The 23,366-nt window shown below is 37.5% G+C and overlaps 1 protein-coding gene across 4 annotated transcripts in view; it reads left to right on the top strand.

Annotated features, from left to right (window-relative positions):
* The first annotated feature begins 1,797 nt into the window (after positions 1–1,797).
* Positions 1,798–23,366, top strand: part of pex5la (peroxisomal biogenesis factor 5-like a) — an 84,811-nt gene continuing 63,242 nt past the window's right edge. For all 4 annotated transcript variants that reach the window (XM_053497586.1, XM_053497588.1, XM_053497587.1 and 1 more), the window contains exon 1: positions 1,798–2,127. In XM_053497586.1, the coding sequence (XP_053353561.1) occupies positions 2,107–2,127 (21 nt within the window). In that variant the 5' untranslated portion in view covers positions 1,798–2,106. The remainder of the gene's footprint in view (positions 2,128–23,366) is intronic.

Consider the following 23,366-nt stretch of genomic DNA (forward strand, 5'->3'; position numbering starts at 1 on the left):
TAAATAAACAGTTTATAATAGTTTTAACCCTTTTTTTCCTAAAACACTTAATCTTATAAATTATTGATGTTATTTTTATTTTATACGTTGAATATAAACTAAAAAATGTTAGTGTAAATGTTAATACTGTAGGGTGGTAATTAACTAAAAAAAATGTAAGTACTGTACCACTGTGTAGGGTGAATCACAGAAGCAACTCTCACCATTAGACTCAGCTGAACTTGAAAAGAACCAGTAAGGTGAGTCGTGAGGAGGTTGCCAGATTAAATGAAACCCCCGTTATGAAGTATCAATCAAAAGTTTAGACACCATACTCGTGGGTTTTCTTTATTTTTACTATTTTCTACATTGTAAAATAAATACTGAAGGCATGGACACTATGACATAATAGATTAGGTAGTAAGTAAAAAAGTAAGTAAATCAAAAAGTGTAAAAAGCTGTTATTAAGGAAAACTGTGGCTTTAAAAAAAATTATTAAAAATTGATATTTCAGTATTTTTGTTTAACACATAATTCCATTTGTGTTATTTAATAGTTTCCATGTCTTTAGTATTCTCCTACAATACATACAAATATATTTACATATACCCTCATAGTTAAAAGTTTAGATACACCATATAATATCAAATTTTTTTTCTTTCTAGATAAATTGTCAAACAATGCTGAAAACATTTAAAATATGCAATTATTTCTAACTTTTAATATTAGGATGTCTGCTACTTATGCTTTGTAAAGCCTTTATAACAGCTGTAATCTAAGGTGCTGTTTGTTAATTGGTGAGTTTTGAGGCTGGAAGTTTTGGTCTTGCTTTCCTGGGATGATCTTCATGAGAGTCAGTTTCATAATGGTGCTTGATGGTTTTTACAAATGCATTTGACAATACTGTTCTTGCAAGAACTATTCCAGAATATTCCAGACCTTCATGTGTTAAAACTGACCTAACAATTAACTGTTGGTGGTGGTGTTACTTAATACCTAATGCCATATGTGCTATTTCATAAGAATGATAAGAATAAGAATGCTATTTCATTTAGAATAAGTATTTGTTCTACAATGTAGAAAGTTAATCTAACTTTTGACTGGTTGTCCAAACATTTGACTAGTATACATAGTATACACAGTATACTCAACTGATATACACTCATTGACTAGAAAATGTTGGAAGAAGTTTTAATCATCTTCACCATCATCATAAAAGCATGATGGTGTGGGTGGTGTTGATGCTTCACAGCTCCAGAGATTTAATCCAGAGGTTTAATCATGATCACGATCCAGAGGTTTAATCTATTTTTAATGTGGAGTAGCACCTATCCTTGCTTGGGGTTCTTGAGCTTTCTCTTGTCTCACAAAACGTTCAAAACGCCTGCCAGAAGTTTGACTGGTAAGTCTTGATTTCCCTTAGGTATGAATGATTATGTGTGTGTGTGTGAGAGAGAGAGAGAGAGAGAGAGAGAGAGAGTGCCATGTCGTTTCATGCCGTGGACTACCTTCTGATCCAGGGTGCATTTTCACCTCATGTTATAAGTCGATAGAATCCAGATGCGCTGCAACACCGGAAACATCCATTAAAAGTATATATTCCAGGTTGCTTTTATCTGGCAACCAGGTGTCGGGCTGATTAAGGTCCAGCCCGTCGTGAGTGCTGCATGTGAAGATTTTTGCATGGGAGTGTAGGAGCTCCGCCTAAACGCGGATGGGTAGGGCAAGTGTTGTGAAGGAGGATGAGCAGGGAGCAGTTGAATAAAGCTCGCAAGCGTTAACAGCAACTACTAGAGGAGAGAGCAGCGGGAGAGGAGAGACAATGCTTCTTCAGGCAGACACACACGCATCGGGACAGCTGAGCGGAGCTTCACGGCGAGTTGGATAAGAGACTGAAGAGCGGGACTTGAAGCTCACTTTGATCTTTGCGAAGAAACATCAGAAGAACGTTTCATCCTGACATTCTCCTTTTTTTTATGTGTATTATAAGCACTTCTTTAGAGGTGTTCTGTTCCATTAGTTTGTCAACACTTGGCTTATTTCCCAGGCGACACATGCTGTCTTTGGGGTTGAACTGACTTGCACTGATAGTCGGGGAAACCTCGCATTGATAACTCTCAGCTCAATATGTACCAGGGGCACCTGCAGGTAAGCGGCTGATCTTTAGCACGTTAGACTTTAAAAATCCTTTGAAACACTTCGAAGCTGCTGAGCGGGTTGATAATCATTCTGCATGATCAGCGTGTTTTCTTGCGTGAACTGTAGAGAGGAAAAAGTTGCTCCAATAAGTCCTGTTCTATGCAATAATAAATGTTACCAACTGGTACTGTTCTTTATGGCTGAGCTGGAACATGAAGAATACATCCTTTGCACCTCTTTTACCTGGGAAGGTGCATGTGGTGTTGACTAGATAAAAATAATAAATACATTATATGCGTGCCTTCCGGGTTCGAGGCTCAAATCTCACCTCCAGTCTGTGTGGCCTTGCATAGACTTGCATTATGGATTTCTGCCACTTACTCCAGTTTCCACCCCACAGTACAAACACCGTGTCGGTTGATCAGTGCTCACAGTTTGCCTGTGGGGTGTGTGCTTGTGCCCTGTATTGGGTTGGCATCCCATCTAGGGTCTCCCCTGGAACCGGACAGGTTCCAGGCCCCTTTACACTGTGAGTGTAATGAAAAATTAATGAACATCAGTGGTCCTTATTGTCTAATTATGTACTTTTTTTAAAGTATACTAAATTAAGAAAGATAGGCACTAAAGGTAAAAATAATCCACCCTTGATGGATTATAATAACGATTGTTATGTAATGTTATTGTTATAATAAAAAAAACAAAAAGTAGACTACCTTATTTCTGAGACTGGGAAATTGACAAAGTGATCTACAGTAACTAACTTGATTCAGTGGTGTTCGAGTAGGAAAATCACAAAACCAGATTTGGACAACACAAGACAATGTAATAAAAGTGATTTGATAAGTTGTGCTGTTTTATCATGTTAAATTCAGAACTTTAATTTGTATTTGTGTCCATCTGAACGCCAATGGTCACTGAAAGTCAAATGTCCAGAGCCTAGCATCATCAAGCGTAATTTCTCAGCTCTAAGCAAATGATTCGAATCCCCAGGAAATGGCCAGGTTTAGTATGTGCTAGTGTGTGTTGGAGCAATTTGTGCTGGACTCCAGCAGGACTGAGCTCGGCTTGTGAGGGTCCATGAACACAATTCTGTCTGGGCTATTTCCTACTGTATAAGCTAATCAGTGATTAGTCCCATTCTTAAGTGCAATCTATTTAAATGACTTACTGCCTTTTATTTTAGAAGATTGGCAGCAAAATCAGGCTAAACATTTAAAATCAAATCAATTGAATTCAATTTAATTAAATCCTGTTTGTACAGCATTTTAACAAGGGCCATTGGTCGCAAATCAGTTTTACACAATTAAAAATTATGGAAATATATATCAATTATAGTTATCAGTTTGTCCCTGATGAGCAAGCCGGGTGACGGTGGTGAGGAAAAAACTATCTGAGATGACAGTAGGAAGAAACCTTGAGATGAGCCAGACTCGACAGGGAACCCATCCTCATTTGGGTGATCTCAAATAATAAGACTTTAAATCAGTCCCTGGTATATGTGTGTGCTATAAGACTGGAAGTTCAATATAACGGGAAATGTGTTTAAGTCCACTATTGTTCATACATAAGCTTGCACGCTGACATAAATAGCATAATCAGCAACTCCTTCTTACACTTACACAATAAAAATGCCACATTTATATATTATGTATGGTGTTGGATTTACTCTTAAGGTAATGAATTAACACCTATATCTAATTGGACACAAATGAATACTGTTTTAGTTAAGCAATGTATGCTGTGTTATTTCAGCATTTGTGCTGTAGATTATGTAAATAGTTTTAGAAGTTGATTTCTAAAACATTATACAGATTAATCATTTTGTATGCATTTTGTTAAGATGCTGGATCTTAATATCTAATATATATTTAACCCTGTTCTATTGTACTTGCCTGCTTCAAATATTTGAATGCATTTTAGAGGGTTTTAGACTCTATTTTAGCTTAGCATATGATATTATAATATTGAGGGTTAATTATATTAGATGTATCTTAAGCAAGTATTTATTATGAAAAATGGTGTAATGACTGTGCCCACAAATTCTCCAGTGCTGAATTATCACCCATGGGTTTGAACAAACACCTACAGTGTTGAATTACCTTCACAGTGTTTATTTGTGTCCAGCTGGAGACGCAATGTTTATTGTTCCCTGGTCTGTGTTTAACCTGTGTTATTCGGATATTTTGGTATCTAATATGTGCTTTTTTTTTCTCCTGCTTTTTTAAAAAAGCATGGTGCAAGCCAGATCATGCTCCATGCTAGAGGTTCAAAATACAGATTAGGCATTTAAACCACATAAAAAATATAAAACTCAATAACTGTTATTCTATTAGTCACAAACAGGTTACCATGAGTTCCGTAGATCAACCAAAATTAGAGAACAAAGAAATTGATTATCTATTTTTCCTCTTTAAGTTTAGATCTCTCTCACTCCTGTTTGTTTACACTCTTACTCTCTCCTGATTGGCTGGGGACTGGTGGCTCAGTGGTAGGTTTCTCACGTACCATGTGAAAGACCCGGGTTTGATTCCCAGCCAGGGCCCAAGTCCCAGCTACTGGATGCAGTGCCGATCCCAAGCCCGGATAAAATGGGAGGGTTGTGTCATATAGGGTTTGTGGCTACAGCCCACATGCGGTTGGACTTCTTTTAAGTCTGATTTTGGGGTTTGATGCTTCTCAACTGGCACATGACATACTGTATGCATACAAATTTACCACTACTTCCAACTAAACAATACTACCACTGTGTATTACTGTAACAGGATTTTGTGTCTATGTAATCCCTGCTACACTAATCATGCATCCATTATGATTAATGGATTCCAAAATTATTCAATAGAAAATTGTGCAATCTTCACAAGGCTGAGCTCTGGGCTGAGGAGAAGGAGTTGTAGTTATTGCATTCTTGCAGCCTCATTGGAAAATCCTAGAAACTGATCTCTGCTTACTACAACCGCTGTGACAGATACACAGTCCACAGTAATAAACATCCACTTCACCTAACACACCAGTAGGCATTGGAAATCAATATTACCCACTGGCTCCCTCACCACTGAGTTTCTCTTGTCATGTTAGAAGTTCTCTTTGTAACTACAACATAATAAGATTAATTAATACTATTTTAGTGACACATACCAGGCATGTATCTGTTTATGCTTAATAAAATGCAATACAACACAACAGCCCTGTCAATTATAATCTTTTACTGGAACAAGGTCCTTCACATCACTAGAAATCTAATCCGGTTTTATGAGACAGAGAATGAGTCTGGTCTCTATGTGCTTCTTTTTTGTGGTCCGCATACAAGCATACCAGATGTATTGAATAAAAGAGCTACAAAACCAATCACTTCAGAAGCAATGGCAATTACTTCGATCATTATAGCTTGTGGGAGTGATATGGTGGTCGGGTTTTAGGCGATTATGATTTCTGGTGCCTTGAGTCCTCTAAGAAAATTCAGTGCAGTAATCATGAGTGATCTGAACGCAGTTATCTGCAGCAGTGATCTTTCCATCTCACTCCTGGCAACGCTGCTATGCTCAATGCTGTCTGAAACATCTTGTGAAACTCAGTATGTTTTCCTGCATTGTTGAATGTGCATAATCTTTATGGATCTTGATATCAGTTCATCTGCTTAAAATGCCTGACATGTATCTGAAGCAAGCTTTATTAAGTGGCAAGCTGATTTGTTCGGGGAAGCCTGGGAAAACCCTTTACATGGTGAAATTTTGACTTTTTTTTTTTTTTGCATAGCTCAGAAATCTGCTGGCTTTTTCTATAACTACTAAGGTTTTAGACGTCTTTGTCCACTAAACCCTTTCCTATAGTACAGACTTTACTATAGTACGGGTATGGACTATAGTTTACTGTGTTAACTTAAAACATGGTACACACCGGAGGACGTAATCCTAAGGTAGGCACTATGACACTTCAGTGGGTACCGTGGCAGTTCTGTGGTGTCTATCACAATACTTTAATAATCACCATGGTACTTTTTGGCTAACAAAATTCAGCAGATGTCAAATATGGCATGTTTGTTTGTCCATAATATATCATATTACATATGTTAGTACATACCATGTTGGATATGTTAGTACATACTCGTAGTATGTACTAGTACAAAAGCATGCACTTAATAAACATAGCTGAGGTTTATGAAGTTTATTTATAACTATTAAGAGTATAAAGCAATGCAAGGCAGTTTGGAATAACATCAGCCACCATTCAAAGAATTGAACAATCCATAATATTTTCCAAGAGACAGAAAATTTATTATAAAAAACTATAAATGATATCATTACCAGGTTAGCAATATAATAATATAAAATAATATAATGCTTTTAACCACGCAGTTGTTGTTGTTGTTGTTGTTGTTTTTATTTACTTTGTGTTTGAAGTCTTATGCCGGCGTTGGCAGGAGGAGGCTTGCCATTTCTATGCTTTAAAATTGATCATATATCCTTGTTGTCAAACGATGTAATTGGATACAGTAGACAGTAGCAGTACCACAGATGCCGATTAAGCAGAGCAATATACACTGTGGTTTGATATAGCAAAACAATATAAATAAGCAGAATAGAATAATAGAAGCCAGTCTAGGACCAACTGTAGCAAATTTTAAAGTTGCATTAATACTAACTAGAGGGGGAGAAACACTATTTGTAAAATGTAGAAACGTGGATTATGTGCGTTTTGCCTCCACTACAGCCCTGGTTGTACCAGGGCATATACGTACCATGGTACTGTCGAACCATGTACCATAGTGGGGAACTACAGTATATCAGCAAGTACAAACTATGATGCTGTCAAATAGCATGGTATTACAGTATATACCAAGATACAGAGACCTTTGGACTCCCATGTTTTCGTCCATGTGCCACCCGGCACATTGGGCGACGGATATACTGTACATCCTCAGTTTCTGGGGCAGTTATTTACAGGTACGGGTTGCCAGGTCAACGCCCGATTGTATCTGAGCACTTGTGTCCTGGCTTGAACCAGGGTCACCGACCCTGCCCCATATCATGGTATCTAGACCAGGGTAAAATTTCTTATGGTAATTTTACTCCGAAAGGATAGCCTAGACAAGATTAAACAAACATTTCCACATTGTTTTGATGTAATATATTTATGGTTTAGGACAAAATAATTATTTTTTCTAACCACATCTCAGCCACAACAGCATGAAATTTTTCTCTCCAGCAGACATTTTTATTTTCTGTGAGCCTGTTTTTAGTATTTCTTTTTAACAACAGGAGTAATCATCCATTCCTGAATTTGAGCAGTGACACCTTTGGTATTATTCCTGTTATGTTTCTACTACAGTGTGGATTTTCTGCCAGTATTCCTGCTTAATGGTGTTTTTTTTTTTCTATAAAAGTATCATGCGTACATTTCCATGGCCATATATTTATCTCATATAACTAAACATTAAGTCAATCTGAGTGTAAAGATATTATGTTTGGAAGTTATAATATCTAAAGATTATCTTTGTGCAAGATCATGTTGCATTCCCATACTGTAGATACTGAAAGTGTAATCACTTTGTAGTCAAGCAAAGTTTTTGTCTCTAAAAGATGAAGTGCTAGAGATGCAGTAGTTTTGGGCCTATTTAGTCCTCTTGTGCTTTAATGAGGGAGTGTTGTGGTGTTGTAGTGCACTTTCTCTTTGATAACCCAGCAAGGGCTCTGTCTTGTTGCCTTAAACTGCACTTCACTATGAAAGTGATGGAGCGTGTGTCACATGTTGGGGAGAAGCATAGCGGCCCATCTGGAGCGCTCACACAATGAAACCTCGAGAGACACCTTATAACACACTTGAGAAATGTCATGCCGTTTTAGGTGTGGGAGTGAATGTGACTGATGTGTACAGTATGTGAATGGCTTTGCAGGATACAGTGTTAGACCCCACAGTTACTAGGGCTATTGATTTGTGAAAGATGAGCCTTGTGACCTTTTTAAGTTCCCTCTAGAGAGAAAGAGGCTTAATAAGTTTTTTTTTTCTTCTGGATATGAATGTTAATAATGCTTCTAATAAATCAACCTAAACAAATGGGCTAATACTCTTGTCAGCTATCATGTAGCAAGCCAATTTAATTTGTTTAACAGTGCAAATATATTATATAGATTTAAGTATTTTATTTATATTTAAGTTATGTGATTGGTGGCACGGTAGCATAGTGGGTAGCACTGCGTCCCCACACCTGCAGGGACGAGGGTTCGATTTGTGTTGAGATTCCATGTTCTCCCCATGCTCTGGGTACTTCGATCTCCTCTTACATTTCAAAAACATGCAGATTAGACATATTAGGCCCATAGTGCTTGTACCCTGCTATGGACATTCACCCATTCAGGGTGTGTCTTGCCTTCTGCCCTGAGTCCCCTGAAACTTAAAGTGAAAAAAAAGAATGAATGAGAGAAGTTTGTAGGTTTTCAGTTCCTTACACTTCAGGCTTTAGCTATGTACTGATCATTATCTTAAAAAACTGCAAGCCATTTTTAGCATAGTACAATGCTGACTGATTTCTCCCCTTTCAAAGCTTCCTTCGCTCATAAGTTGCATTAGCCTCCGAGCTAGACATGCATTTCTTGAGTGTTTAGATAACACTGCTGACGCGTAGTAAAATGCTGCATTGCTTTCTAAAGTTTCAATAACCAAGCCTGCGGAGAATTCTTCAATAAAGAGAGATAGATGACAGCTTTTCAAAGACTAAAATCAGCAGACCATCTGTCTCACTCAAGGTGTGCTGTCTGCTAGCGAGTATAATTACAGTGCTGACTCAAGGAGACCATTAGTGCACTCATCTCGGTGTGTTCCCCTCTCACTGGAAGCTTTTGAAATGCTGACTCACTATTATGAAAACTGCTCTTCTGTAGTGGGAAACGTTTATTTTTTAATATCCTGCAAAAGCTGATTAGGTCAAGTATGTCACTTCTCTTGTGGCCACTTACCTGTGAAGATGAAATGCAAGGATAGCTCAGGAGAGATTTCGCAGGAGAAAAGGAACAAGCAGGTGTAAAACAAGGCTGAGCGTTCAAAGTCTCTGGAGGAAAAAAAAAAAAGCTTGTGCTATGAAATTTCGATCTTATTCAATTTCTTGACAAAGAGACTGAATGAGATATGGTGCCTTAGTTAGGAGTGTTAGAGATGTCCTGTAATATAATAAATATATAATAAATATGAAAACCAGTTTTTTTTTATTTCAGTACACAGTTGACAGAAATATGATTATCAGATAGCGTTGCTTCCTCGCCGAGTCTGCAATTTTCACTTCTTTTCACCTGTAAATAAGTGTGTGTCTGTTTGCATGGTGCCCATAAAGGGGTATCCCTGCCTCATGCTGAGTGTTCTAAGGACAGACTTTGGATCAGCGCAATCCTGATTATGATAGCTAAAGAAAATGTAATGAATGAATTCATTAATTAATGAACAAGTGATCTTCAAGTGTATGTAAGACAAAATCTAAAAAGTGAGTTTTTTTAATCATGTACAGTATATACAGGTTGAAAGAAATGTTGTACAATCTAATATTTAATTAGCTGCCTTCAGCTTTGATTACAGTGTGCATTAGCTGTGGCATGGTTGTGACACTTTTATGCAATGTCACAGCTGGATTTCCGTCAAGAATTGCATTAACTTATGGCCAAGATCAAGTTACTCTGTATAGTCTTTTCCAAAAAAACTCCACTGATGTGATAACCTGGCCATTTAGGTCACCAGCTGACTTCATTTTATTGCCACCTAATTCTGCTGAGCCCAGACCTGACCAACTGAAGCAACCCCAGATCAAAACACTGGGCACTATTCATGATGGGCATGATACCATAAAACTGGTATAAAAATAATTCAAACTCATTTAATTTGAGAAAAAATACATTGATTTATAATAAAAACTCTTTTATATTTATCAATATATATATCAAATATTTCCAGTTATGTGCGTGATTTATGTATATTCACATTTCGAGTATATGAAATAAACCTTACATGGCGAGATTAAAGGATCAATATGTATGACAGTAAAGATCTCTCTGCGTTTTAATTTGTGGCATGTTGCCCTAAATTTAGTTAGGTATAAGCATTTACAGTATACTGTAGCTAGTCAGCTGGCCAATGTTTTTGTGGCATAGTGACAATAATTTTTTATTTAAAAAAATCTAAATAAAAAGCATATTGTTAACAAAAATCATTATCCATGCAAGCTTATTCTGTTTAAACACTCATCACTATGGCAGCTAATTAAAGGTGACAGTAGTTGGGTTTTATATCTGGCTAAGGATAACCATATAGGCAGTAGGCCTAGGTTTTATTAGATACATAGGAGTTTATAACAGAAGAACAGAACTGTGCTCCCCCAAGGCTGTACTCATAATTGGGCTAAAATGGGCTTGCTGAGTCTTGCTTTCATTTCCACCAGCTTCAGTAGTGCTCTACAAAGTGGCACATCTTTATCCAAGAAGTCTCCCAGATCAAAGTGTAATGCCCTGTAACAGCACAGCAGTTCATTGAGCCTTTCACACTCATCTGGAACGTGTTCAGGCACTGAATGTTGAGCGACAGATTGACGTTTGGCTTGGTGTTCATTTAGTCAAAGTTAAGTGTCTTCATTTACATTATGGCAGTTCTATATTCGGCTACAGAACATTAGGTCAGAGGTCTCCATTCAGACATATTGGATAGTTTTAGCATGCAGAATTTGATTGGATTCCTATCCATATGTATTAAAGCTCTCGTATTTAAACCTTAAATGCACTTTCAATGAATGTTATAGTTAAAATACCACCATTAATTGAATCCCCTGTTCAAAAAGCAAACATGCTTTTTCAGTGTCTGTAGTTTTAAAATGCAAATTAGCTGCTGTCCACATTGCACAGCTTTGAATTAACACCCAGAGTCTACAGTATTTAGATAGGACCAGTTGAAATCTATTGAATTCTGAAAGTATTAAATCAACATTGGAAATTTAAATATATAGGAAACAGATAGGCAAGAAGATTTAGCTCCATATCAGTTGCCTTTTAACTTTTATATCAGTAAACAGTTTGAAATTGAGCATATCATTACAATATAACATTCATATTCATATTCAGATCTGCTGCTGCCGATCCCCTTATTTACCCCACTCAGTGAATTTTTAGAGTAGTTACCGCTATGCTAATATAATACTCAGATGAAACTGCCTTTTTTACACCAATTCTCTGGTTTGTTTCTCAAAATTACTAGGCCGAAGATTTTCCTACTGCAATACAAGCTACGGTTATTACCATTCAGTCTCACAGTGTACCAAACTTAACTTCAAATTGGAAAACCTATTAGAAAATAGCAGCACTCACAGCTTCAGGATTTGATGTTGAGTCACAGACAGTTTGAATTGTTCCATTCCTGAGCTTCAGTATTAACGCAAATCCGATTTCGAATTATCTTTCAATGAGAAAGCAGTCCGATGTGAAATGAGTAACACATACCCGGAAAAGTTTGAACCTTTTCACCCTTAATAAATGATAAACTCTGTTTCTTCTCTCTCTCAGAATGTTTTACAGGTGTGTTCAACTAAATAAAATTCCTTACTTAAAAAAAAGTCTGGAAAAGCAGCAAAGACAAAAGAAGGATGACAACATTTACCTTTAAGGCTTAACTATTAACAATCAGTTTCTGGTTATAAATAAAACAATCAAGAGGTTAATGTGCACTTCATGTTATTACTTTTGACTAATGACAATAATCCGAACAGATGAAACATATCAGCTTCGAATGCTGTTGTAAGGAGAATTAATTAATCACTGTGCTTTTATAATAAGTTTACTTTAACAAGTCATTACTTAATAAAGTGTTATTACTTCATAAATCAGGCCAGGGAGAGTAAATAAAATGAATGAACCTATAAAACATCTGTAAAACAGATGGGCTAGAAGATTTAGCGCTCTATCAGTAAACAGTTTTCATTACAGCATAATATTCATATCCACACAATAGATCTGCTACTAAAAACACTTATTTAACCACACCCAGTTTTTAGAGTAGTAGTTTCACACCAATTTTCTGGTACATCACGTTTATTTCCCAAAATTAGATTTTCCAACTACGGATATTAGCCTTCGGTTTCAAAATATACCAAACTTGCCAAATTTGAAAACTGATTAGAAAATAGCAGCAATTACACAGCTTCAGGATTTGATGTTGAGTCCCACACAGTTTGAATTGTTCCATTCCTAAGCTTTAAATCATCTCTCAATGAGAAAGCAGTCCGATGAGAAATGAGTTTTGTCGTAAAATGACTCCAGCTCTTATACCATGTATAACTAAATATGAAATTAACCCATTAAAAATATACCGTTTAGGTTTTCTAGTTAATATCTGTTGGGGGCACATAACTTCAGTAACATTGCTTGTACTCAACATTTTGATTTTACTTATGGTGCAGGTTAAACTTCAGGCAGATATCTAAGTATCCTGAAATGTATGAAACGTAAAGATATCATCGAAAGAGCGAGTTCTGACCAATGTACAGACAAAACTCTAATGTTTCTTTTATTTATATTGATTTTTTATTTTTTATTTTACATATTCATGTCATCTATTTATTTTGATAAAAAGGTCATCCAACACATCAAATTTTCCATAAACGAAACTCATTAGCTACATAATAAATGTGTGGAGAGGAGACGTGAGACCATACAAAGCCAACAAACATGCATATAAAAGGAATGCATTCCAATGGTTTGAAACTTTTTCAGGCCAACCAAGATAAAAGCATTATGGACGTATCATAGAAGTAATTATTTAATTTCCTCATATTTCTATTTGTCATTTTTTTTCTCACTCTGTTGAAGCGAGGCTTTTTTTCTTTAACTGCTCCACAGAGATCAGACAGAAAACACAAACAAAGGCTGTTCTGATTTTGCTAATTAATTTTACAGGCTTATTTGTGACACAAACAAATAATTGGTCTCGAAGCTTTGTTATGTAATGTTAGAAAGGAAAAAAAGAGGCCATGATGAGGAGCCTGGGAATCTTGATACCAGTGAACCAGATAATTATTGTAAGATGATATGAGTATAATTGCATGAAATGAGCCTGCGGTCGTTGAGCATCAGCAGGGTGTCATCAATGCAGGCAATTCGTTTTCAAGATATTTCAAACACTCTTCTCTTTTCCCTGACAGTTTGTATTTAGTTTACGGTCGGGATTGCTTGTAGCAACATCTGCTTCTTTGAGACAGATGACAGTGGTAACTTCACTTGCGTTTATACTTGTCATTCTCAGACATGCATGCTTTTTTATGCCGAAGAGCTAAAAACAGAGCTGTTTTGGGCTTTTACTTTCAGAGGTGTGAATTGCTGATCACCTGCTCCCTTTTGCAGCCTCTCTGAGGATGTACGATGTCTGCTGACCTTCTATCTGTGTTAAGTAGATTGGGGAATGGGGAATTGTGTGTCCACAAATGTGTACTGCTTGTATTCACAAGCATTATAAATATTAAAGTACAGTAAGCAACCACAACACTATTGCGAATGATCTTAATGATGGGAATCATTCAGAGAGTGTATCCGCAATGTTCTCTATTTAGGGATGCATATTTATTACTTTCTTGATGATCCCATATGATCAGGTCCTGCAGATCAGTTCTTTTCCAGGGGGCCACTTCTACAGGGACTATTAAAACTAAAATGGCATCAGTCAAAAGACATTAACCAATAGTTCCTAAAGGAATTAAATATAAAGATATGCTAGCTTTAAGGCTATAATGATTGAATAGCATTTCATGAAGGGAAGAAATAATTTTGTGATGTGACAGTAATGTACCTGGAATTAAAGTGTTCCTGTGAAATGTACAGTATATTCAGTTAGATACATAGCGAAAGGGGAAAAAAGCAGTAACTCCTCTAGGCTGTTTCAGCAAGGCTTCCCATTCATCTTATCTGACCTCCCTTCACAGAGGCAATGACGGAAACACAATGACTCACAGCCGGTAGCAATTCCACCGCCACAGCACTAACCATCCTGAACGTTCAGCATGAAGGCAGACAGAAAACAAATGGAGGTGCTATTGAGGCCACGGAGGATGCTCTGTTTTCCGACGTGGTAGACGACAGTGAGCACATCTATTTTTGGTCTGACAAAGTGAGCCATGTCTTACTGGCCTCTAATGCATGCTACTTCCTGAATCACACGCATCCACTCTGAAAGCATAGCGAGTGCCGAGGCACTCAGTCAGCTGTTCTGATATCAGTCATGGGGAGTCATTCAAATTACCAATGAACCGAAGCCTGAACACCTGCAAGTGCATGTTTTTTGGGGATGTGGATGTGTACATGTGTTTTTCTGAGGGAGCGATAAAACTTGACGAACTTGTAAAAAAAAATGGCGATGGGTATTGTTGAAAGATGCATATGAATATTGCACAAGATGGTATCCAGTACATAACAGCAGCAGAGATGGAACTTGTTTCTCGAACCCCACCGTCTTGGTGCATCAGCTTGTAGTTGGAGATGCTCTAAAATGTAGCCATCCCTGTGGAATTCCACCTGCTGAAGCAGCCTGTTTGTCTGGCAAGACCCACTTATTCTGCAAACATGCACTCTCAGCAGATTAACCCAGACACCTCTATAAATCTCGACCTGAGAGTCATAGCATACTATTTTTTCACAATCTGAGAGAGAAGTTATATATACACTATAGATAGACTGGATATTGTTTGCACTGAATTAGTCTCACATTTTTAAACCAGTTACCTTCTGGAAAAAGGAATCCTTCTTTTGTTAGTAATTCTGACTGTAAAATGATTTCACAGACTCAATTCTTTTATTTTAATATTCAGTGTTCTCTCTTCTTCTTTTTTTTTTCTTCTGCAGCACAAATACACTCTACATGACGCCTCAGTCATTCACCCATAGAGGCTATTTTGAGTATCCGGTTCACCTACTGTACTTGCAAGTTTCGGGGAGGTCAGAGGAAAATAGATAAAATCCTCATGAATATAAAGAGAATAAGCAAAACAAAGGCAGTTACATAATCTTTGGACCGAACACCAGGTACTGAAGTTTTGAGACCCGAACACTACCTGCTGTGCCATGGTGCCAAAAATTGCAAACGTGTTATCGCTAAAGGTTTTAAAAATACACACTTAGACCATGTTGTATAGCCATGGCCAAAGGTTTTGAGAATGACACAAATATACATTTTCACAAAGTCTGCTGCTTCAGTGTTTTAACAGTACAGGCCAAAAGTTTGGACACACCTTCTTATCTATCTGTCAATGGGTTTTTCTTTATTTTCATGACCATTTACATTAGTAGATTCTTACTGAAGGCATCAAAACTATGAATAAACACATGTAGAGTTATGTACTTAACAAAAAAAGGTCTACACAGTCACCGGACCTGAACCCAATCGAGATGGTTTAGGGTGAGCTGGACCGCAGAGTGAAGGCAAAGGGGCCAACAAGTGCTAAACACCTCTGGGAACTCCTTCAAGACTGTTGGAAACCATTTCAGGTGATTACCTCTTGAAGCTCATCAAGAGAATGCCAAGAGTGTGCAAAGCAGTAATCAGAGCAAAGGGTGGCTATTTTGAAGAAACTAGAATATAAAACATGTTTTCAGTTATTTCACGTTTTTGGTAAAGTCTATAACTCGACATGTGTTCATTCATAGTTTTGATGCCTTCAGTGGGAATCTACCAATTTAAATGTTCATGAAAATAAAGAAAACACATTGAATGAGTGAAGTTGTATCCAAACTTTTGGCCTGTACTGTACGTAGATCATTTTTGTTAGATGTCACTATGGTATACTGAAGTATAATCATAAACATTTCATAAATGTCAAAGGCTTTTATTGACAATTACATTAAGTTTATGCAAAGAGTCAATATTTGCAGTGTTGACCCTACTTTTTCAAGACCTCTGCAATTCACCCTGGCATCCTGTCAATCAACTTCTGGGTCACATCCTGACTCATGGCGGCCCATTCTTGCATAAGCAATGCTTGGAGTTTGTTCGAATTTGTTGGTTTTTGTTTGTCCACCTGCCTCCTGAGAACTAACCACAATGCCCTCAACTGGGGAGTTTATTGGCCATGAACCCAAAATTTAGAATGTTTTGTTCCATGAGCCACTTACTGTAGTTATTACTTTTGCCTTATGGTAAGGTGCTCTACCATGCTGGAAAAGGCATTGTTGGTGACTCGGAGAATGTTTTCGTACCATTCCTTATTCATGGCTGTGTTCTTAGACAAAAATGTGAATAAGCCCACTCCCTTGGGTAAGAAGCAACCCCCCACATGAATGGTCTCAGTATGCTTCACTGCTGGCATGATGCAGGACTGATGATAGGGAGTGTGCTCAATCACAACTTTTGGCCATGGCTGTATACTTATAGAAATGTGAATGACTGTAGAAAGAATACAGAAGCTCTCGACATAAAGAACAGTCATCAACAGGAAATAATACTTTCGAGAACAGGGCTCTATTTGCCGACAAGCAGAGGCAGCGTAGAGGAAAAGTGGGCGCTTGCAGGCAGAAATGCACATTATTATTTCTCGAGTGGAAGAAATTGTGTAAAAAAGAGCTGAGAGAAAAGGTCAGGATAAACATAGTTTCCTGCTAAATGAAAAGAACTGAATGTTACCATTTACAGAAAAGGCCATGATGCTGACACATGAGCTGTAGTTGTACTTAATGAATATACAATGATATCTAAAATTGTAATGACAGAATTAACAGCAAAACTACCAGTCTAGTATACCTTAATATTCAAGACACTTTTTTTAACATACAAAAATAGATCTAAGACTTTTTGTTGTAATTATTTTGTCTTGTGAATTCAAGCTAGCCGTCATGACATCTCCTCTGGAAACTAGCACGTCAATTACATCCTACCCACAGGCTCCGTTGTCTTGTTTCATAGCCAGAGCAGCTGATGGGAAAAGGTCAGTCATGAACGTGGCCCTGTCAAGGATTCGTGCTGTTCGACACGGTCGGCCGCATCCAGAGAAAAACAACACTATTCCACTCTATCATTTATTCATTCTGCAGAAAATCCCTGTAGTCACACCAACACTGAATTACCTAACAATTTTAGATGACTCTGACATTTTTCATTTAATTAAAAAGAACAAAACAGGAACGGACAACTTTACCAACAAAGCTAAAAGTTTAATTGCCTCATTAAGTTTAATGGAAGGTTCTGTTTTTCACCCACCCGCTTTTACACTGATTTGCAAAGTTTAGTTGCTGTTTATTTTCTATGCATTTGCGAGATACAGTAATAAACACACTCCACTCTTTCCATCATACACCCTACCAGTCAAAATGTTGGACCTTTAACCATTCAAGGATTTTTTATTAATCATTTCAGTGATCAATAAGTTTCAGCTGGCTACATATTTTTAACTGATGCATTAAGAAGCTTCTCATTTCTTATACAACTATGTCAGAAGATGGTCCTATGGTTGTAAAAAATACAGTACTGTGTTTTCAGAACGGTCAAATTATTGGCCTGCGTCAAGCAAAGAAAACAACTAAGGAAATTACTTAATTAAATGGAATTTGATTTAAAATTGTCCAATGCTTCCTTATTAACCTCTTCAGTTGGACATGTGACTTCCTCACACCAAGCCAAATGACCAGGTTTCTTAAATCAGCTAATCCTTATTCAGATTTCACATCAATTCGAGTACACTGAAGGACGTAAAAGTGAAACTAATAATACTTCTTCACACTTCTTCAGAAGAGAGATTCATGTTCAATCAGTGGTTCAGAAGAGTTCAGAATACATTTACATTATCTACAGTGTGTGGACTGGTGGCTTTGTTTTGGGCGTGATCACTGATGGTGTGATTGCCGAGGTCTTTTAAAGACTTTGTGCAATCACGGCCACAGTGCTTTTCTAATCTTGAACAGAGCACACTTACTCCTAAACAGCCACCAAGACAAATTTTTACCAAAAAGCTTTGCATGATGAAGTCTTTATATAAAGTGATTAGCTTTTACAGTCTGACTATAGAAGTGCTCCCTTCATGCCGAAAAAAATAAATAAATAAATCACAGCTCAGGCTACTGCTATACTTAACCTCTTTGAAAGTATATTCCCCTCTTCCCTGTCTCTCTCGAAGACTGATTGCTATCAAGCACTTCGTCTCTTTTTCACTTTCTTAGAACAATGCGCTCTGATGAAAAGAACACATCAAGCTGCGCACATCTGTCATTTAGGGCGTGATGGAGTGGATGGCACTGACACTGATGTGAGCAAACTAAAAATAAAGTGAAGAGCAGAGTGTGGGGAAATGTCCGACTCAGTTTCATCACTGAGAACAGGCACAGTTCCTAAGATTAGAAAGTTGCTTCGTAACGCCATACGTTCGAGTCGATATGTGGAAGAAGGCCAATGTGCTTTCTAAATTCGTACATGCTGTGCACATACTGTAGAGGGGATGACACACTACACACTGGAAAACCCATGTGTGTCACTAGAAACATGCTAGTGTGTATGAACTACAGTAGTATCATATAACTTGGATGTTGCTGCTACTCGGTTCTCTCGAGAATTGTAATCAAAACTGTTGTGCCTACATGCTAAACCAGACCTTTTCACAATTTTCCGGCTCATAAAGGGCAAACATTAATGCTGCTATTTTTATCCGTAGGAATAGATATGTACTGTACTGTACTGTACTGTACATAATAGCGTTTGAGCACTCGCGGTTTGCGGTGAAGATAACATTGTGAGGATGATGAAATATTTGAGTGAGGCAGAAAGCTTGCATGTCAGGTGAGATTTTAATGGATCACTGTAATTGTGCTGTGCATATGAATTAACCTAAGAAATGAATCATGGTCATAAATAGGTATTCCATCACCTTCTGATTAAAGATTTCAGCCGGGGCCATTTCAATGTGCCCTGACATGTGGTTCATGAAAACGGAGGTGATAAAGCCCACTGCAGTATCTGGCCTCGTACAGCTGCCCATATGAAAGAGCTCTGCTTTTCTAATCTGCTCTCCAGATGCCAGGCTTAGAGCCGCTATATCAAGACATCAGTGTCCTCACTTAAACCAGCATCAAGGCCCAGGATCCTTGCTGGAAAGAATCCCACTGCTTAAGCGTTATTTGTCAGGCAAAACATGTCAAACAGTGATTCATTTAATGTACAGCTCAAAGAGCACACACACACACACACACACACACACACACACACATATCAGGTAGGATTACAATGTGTTTGAACTAACATGAGCCAGTGGCATTAAATGGCCAGTCACAATGCAAACCCTGTAGCCAGTGTCATGTTAGGTCTCTAATTTCATCTCGTCCTGTATCTCCCGTAAAGTGCGGCCTCTGATGTTGCTTACTGTACCTTGAGCATTTGAAGGTGACACACTGATGATCAGGAGAGCATTTTTATTTCTGCATGCTGAACAGGTATTACATAATTTTTTCATGATAAAACTTTTTTTTTATGATGGAAAACTATTTATTAAGTTCAATTAATGAAAAGAAGATTCAACAGTACTGTAGATGTTAGAATGAACATACTAGCCCAAGCATCAATGGCAGCCATTTATTACATAGTGATATTCTAATTCCTTGGTTCTGAGTGGTGGGTGTGTGTGAGTTTTTTCTAAATCATTTATTATAATGGTAGAACGAAATGTGCTTTGGACAGGGGAGACAGTGGAATCCATCAGTAAAACTCAATCCAAAAAGAGAGATGACCCATCACAACCTAATCTGCGGCATCTTTGAGATATCGAGCCAGCAGGAGGAACATAAAAGACTTGAACAGAAAATTCTCTTCCCTAGGTCTCTAATTCTCCTGGTGAATGACAAATGATTTTCAATAACTGATATTTACTGTACACAACACACACACACACACACACACAGTACCTAACACCACTGCTTATACCATTTATATAAATAATTTTAAAAAAGGTTTTATGTGTACATTGGTCACAAACTTACTCTTTCAGTTATATCTTTACATTTTATATGAGGACCCGAAACCGGTCTCAGAAAATTTTCTGTCTGTCTGTCCAGCCAGATTTTGTCATAGCATCACACAAAACTGGCTGGACTAATTTTAATGAAACTTTTGCAGTGCTTAGATATCTGCCTGAAGTTTAACCTGAACCATAAGTTGGAATCGAAATGTTGAGTAAAATCTATGTTATGAACAGTTATGTATCAGATTTAGAAGTCTACCTTCAAATAAGCTACTAATAAGCTCAATGTAAACAAACACCTGCACCAATATACATTAATTAGAAAAAGGTAAACTGAATGTTCTTACTGGGATTACTTAATATTCGCAACCCTAAAATAACAGCGCTGAAGTGGTATAAATTAATTTTGATGCGCTGGAGTTATTTTCAGACAAAACTTTGTTATCCAATCCTACGTTTTTTCAATTTCTCATCTTTAATTCACTCTCCAATTACCGAACAGGGAGTGTATTTGGTTGATGACTGCAAAAGTACAATTTAGCGTAAAGAAGGCTTACACATAAACTTTTTTTTTATATCCTCTCTATCAATTGATTGTAATGATGTAGTTTCAACAATAATGTTGAAAATCGTGGCGTGAACTAGGTAGACTTTGTGTAATTTCCTAATATTTAGCCACCAGGAAACCAATACCATTAATGTTCATATGATCATACCAAACAAAATTTTGTGAAATCACAGTTTAAGGGGTTTATCATTGTTGTTGCAGACATGTATGTGGCCTTTAACCTGAAATACAGTAATAATAATAATATATATATATATATATATATATATATATATATATATATATATATATATATATATATATGTGTGTGTGTGTATATGAGAATACCATTTAACATCTTTAATCTCTCCTTAATTTGAAATGAACGAAACAACAGTATTCTTATTACTTAATGCTTGTGGTGGAAAATGATCACTGCTTATTTATATGTTCTTCTGGCCAGTTTTTATTATTCCTGGAAAGATACTTCAGCATCTGCACATACTGTACAGCAATCAGACTTAACATAAAAACCGCTTCAGCAGGATCATGCAGCCTGACACACTGCAGTTATTTTCAGGAATGGTTTAAAGAACGTAAAGAGTTAAAGGTGCTGACTTTCATTTTAACAAAAAATATCTCAATTTCATCAAGCTTCTGTGGGATGTGCTGGACAACCAAGTCTGATCCATTGAGGCCCCACCTCTCAACTTATAGCACTTAAAGGATCTCCTCCAGAGGTCTTGTGGAGACCATGTCTTGATGGGTCAGAACTGTTTTAGTGGCACACGTGGGATCTTCACAAAACTAGGCAGGTGGAGGTTAAAACAGTATTTGTGTACCAAATATGTGTAAATGGGGTGATAAACGCTGTATTTCAGCCTCATGCAGTGTGATTTTGGGATGAAACATTACTGAAATAGATTATTTAATTAATTCCACACTAGCATGTTTCTGGTGATATTACAACTAGCCTCATCACATTTCAACTGTTTTCAATTAATTTACAAAAGAATCTGTTTCTTAATCCATTGCCGCAAGGACATATCGTTTTCACTCGTGCACTTACAATTCGCATGGGGATATCCCAGGGAATCCCAGGCACAAAGCGGGGTACACCCTGAATGCAGTGCAGACCCATCGCAGGGCACAAGCACACACACTATGGGCAATTTGGAAATTAGGACTAGAGTGATGACATGCAAACTCCACACATACAGGACCAGGGGTAATATTTGACCACAACCCTAAAGGTGTGACAGTTCTGACCACTAAGCCATATACACTCGCCGCAGGTTCGTTATGTACGCCTTGTTAGTACTGGGTTGGACCTTATTTTGCCTTCAGTTTTGCCTTCATGTTTTTGCCACACTGTATATGTAACAAGTTACATGAAACATACTATGAGATATTGATCCATATTGGCATGATAGCATGGTGCAGTTGCTGCAGATTTTTCGGCTGCACATCCATAATATGATTCTTTCATTCCACCACTTCTCAAAGGTGCTCTGTTGGATTGAGATGTGGTGACTGTGAAAACCATTTTTGTACAATAAACTCATTATCATGTTCATGAAACCAGTATAAGATGATATTAGCTTTGTGACATGGCACATTACCCTGTGATCATAAGGAGATGGGCATGGTCAGCAACAATACTCATGTTTTGTTCAGTTGGAACTAAGGCACCCAAAGTGTATAAGGCGCCTAAGAAATCTAAGTCGCCCAAGAAAATACCCCCACATCCTTGCACCACCACAACTCTTGAACTGTTGGTATAATGCAGGATGGATCCATGCCATGTTACTTATGCCAAATTCTGAAATTACCATCCAAATGTCACAGCAGAAATCGAGACTCTTCACACCAGGCAATGTTTTTACACTCTTCTATTGTTTAATTTTGGTGTAGCCTTAGTTTCCTGTTATTAGCTGATATGAGTGGCACCATGTGTGGTCTTCTGCTGCTGTCTCCTTCAAGGTTCAATGTCCTGTGCATTTAGAGATGCCCATTAATGGTAATAACAAGATGTTATTTGAATATTTGAATCGAATCAGTCTGGCCACTCTCCTCTGACCTCTGGCATCAACAAGACATGTACTGTAGCCTAGAGAACTGTCGCTCATGGGATATTTTCTCTTTATCAGGTCATTCTCTGTAAACCCTAGGGATGGTTGTGCATGAAAGTCCCAGCAGATCAGAAAGTTTAAGAAATACTTAAATCAGCTGGTCGGATACCAACAACTACAGTATGTCACGTTCAAAGTCACTTCAATCAGCATTCTTCTTCATCCTGATAGCCAGTTTGAACTTCAGTAAATGCGTAAATGCATTGAGTTTGTGCCATGTAAATGGCTGATTAGATATTTTTTATTAACGAGCAGTTGAACAGGTGTGCCTAATAATGTGGCCAGTGAGAGTGTATAGTTGTCCTCTTGAATTTCCTTGACTCATTGCGAGGCCAGCAATAAAGTAACATATGCGCTACATTTTGTTTAATTCATTTAGAGACACAGCATGCAAATCAGTCTTTCAAAAGGCATTAGCTGCATAATTACACACAACTATGAGATGTGTCATATCAGCATATGGCTGCATTACCCTGTGATTTGTGATTTATCATGTTTCACCGATGGGGAGATTTTCTCTTCGTTAAAAACCTTCTGTAAAGAATATTCGGTTGGTAATTGAGTAGCATGTGCTGGCATTCTCGGTTTGAGATGATACTACTTTGGATAAATCTTACTATGTTGTTGT

The sequence above is a fragment of the Clarias gariepinus genome, chromosome 6 (genome assembly GCF_024256425.1).
Source record: "Clarias gariepinus isolate MV-2021 ecotype Netherlands chromosome 6, CGAR_prim_01v2, whole genome shotgun sequence".
Taxonomy (NCBI): domain Eukaryota; kingdom Metazoa; phylum Chordata; class Actinopteri; order Siluriformes; family Clariidae; genus Clarias; species Clarias gariepinus.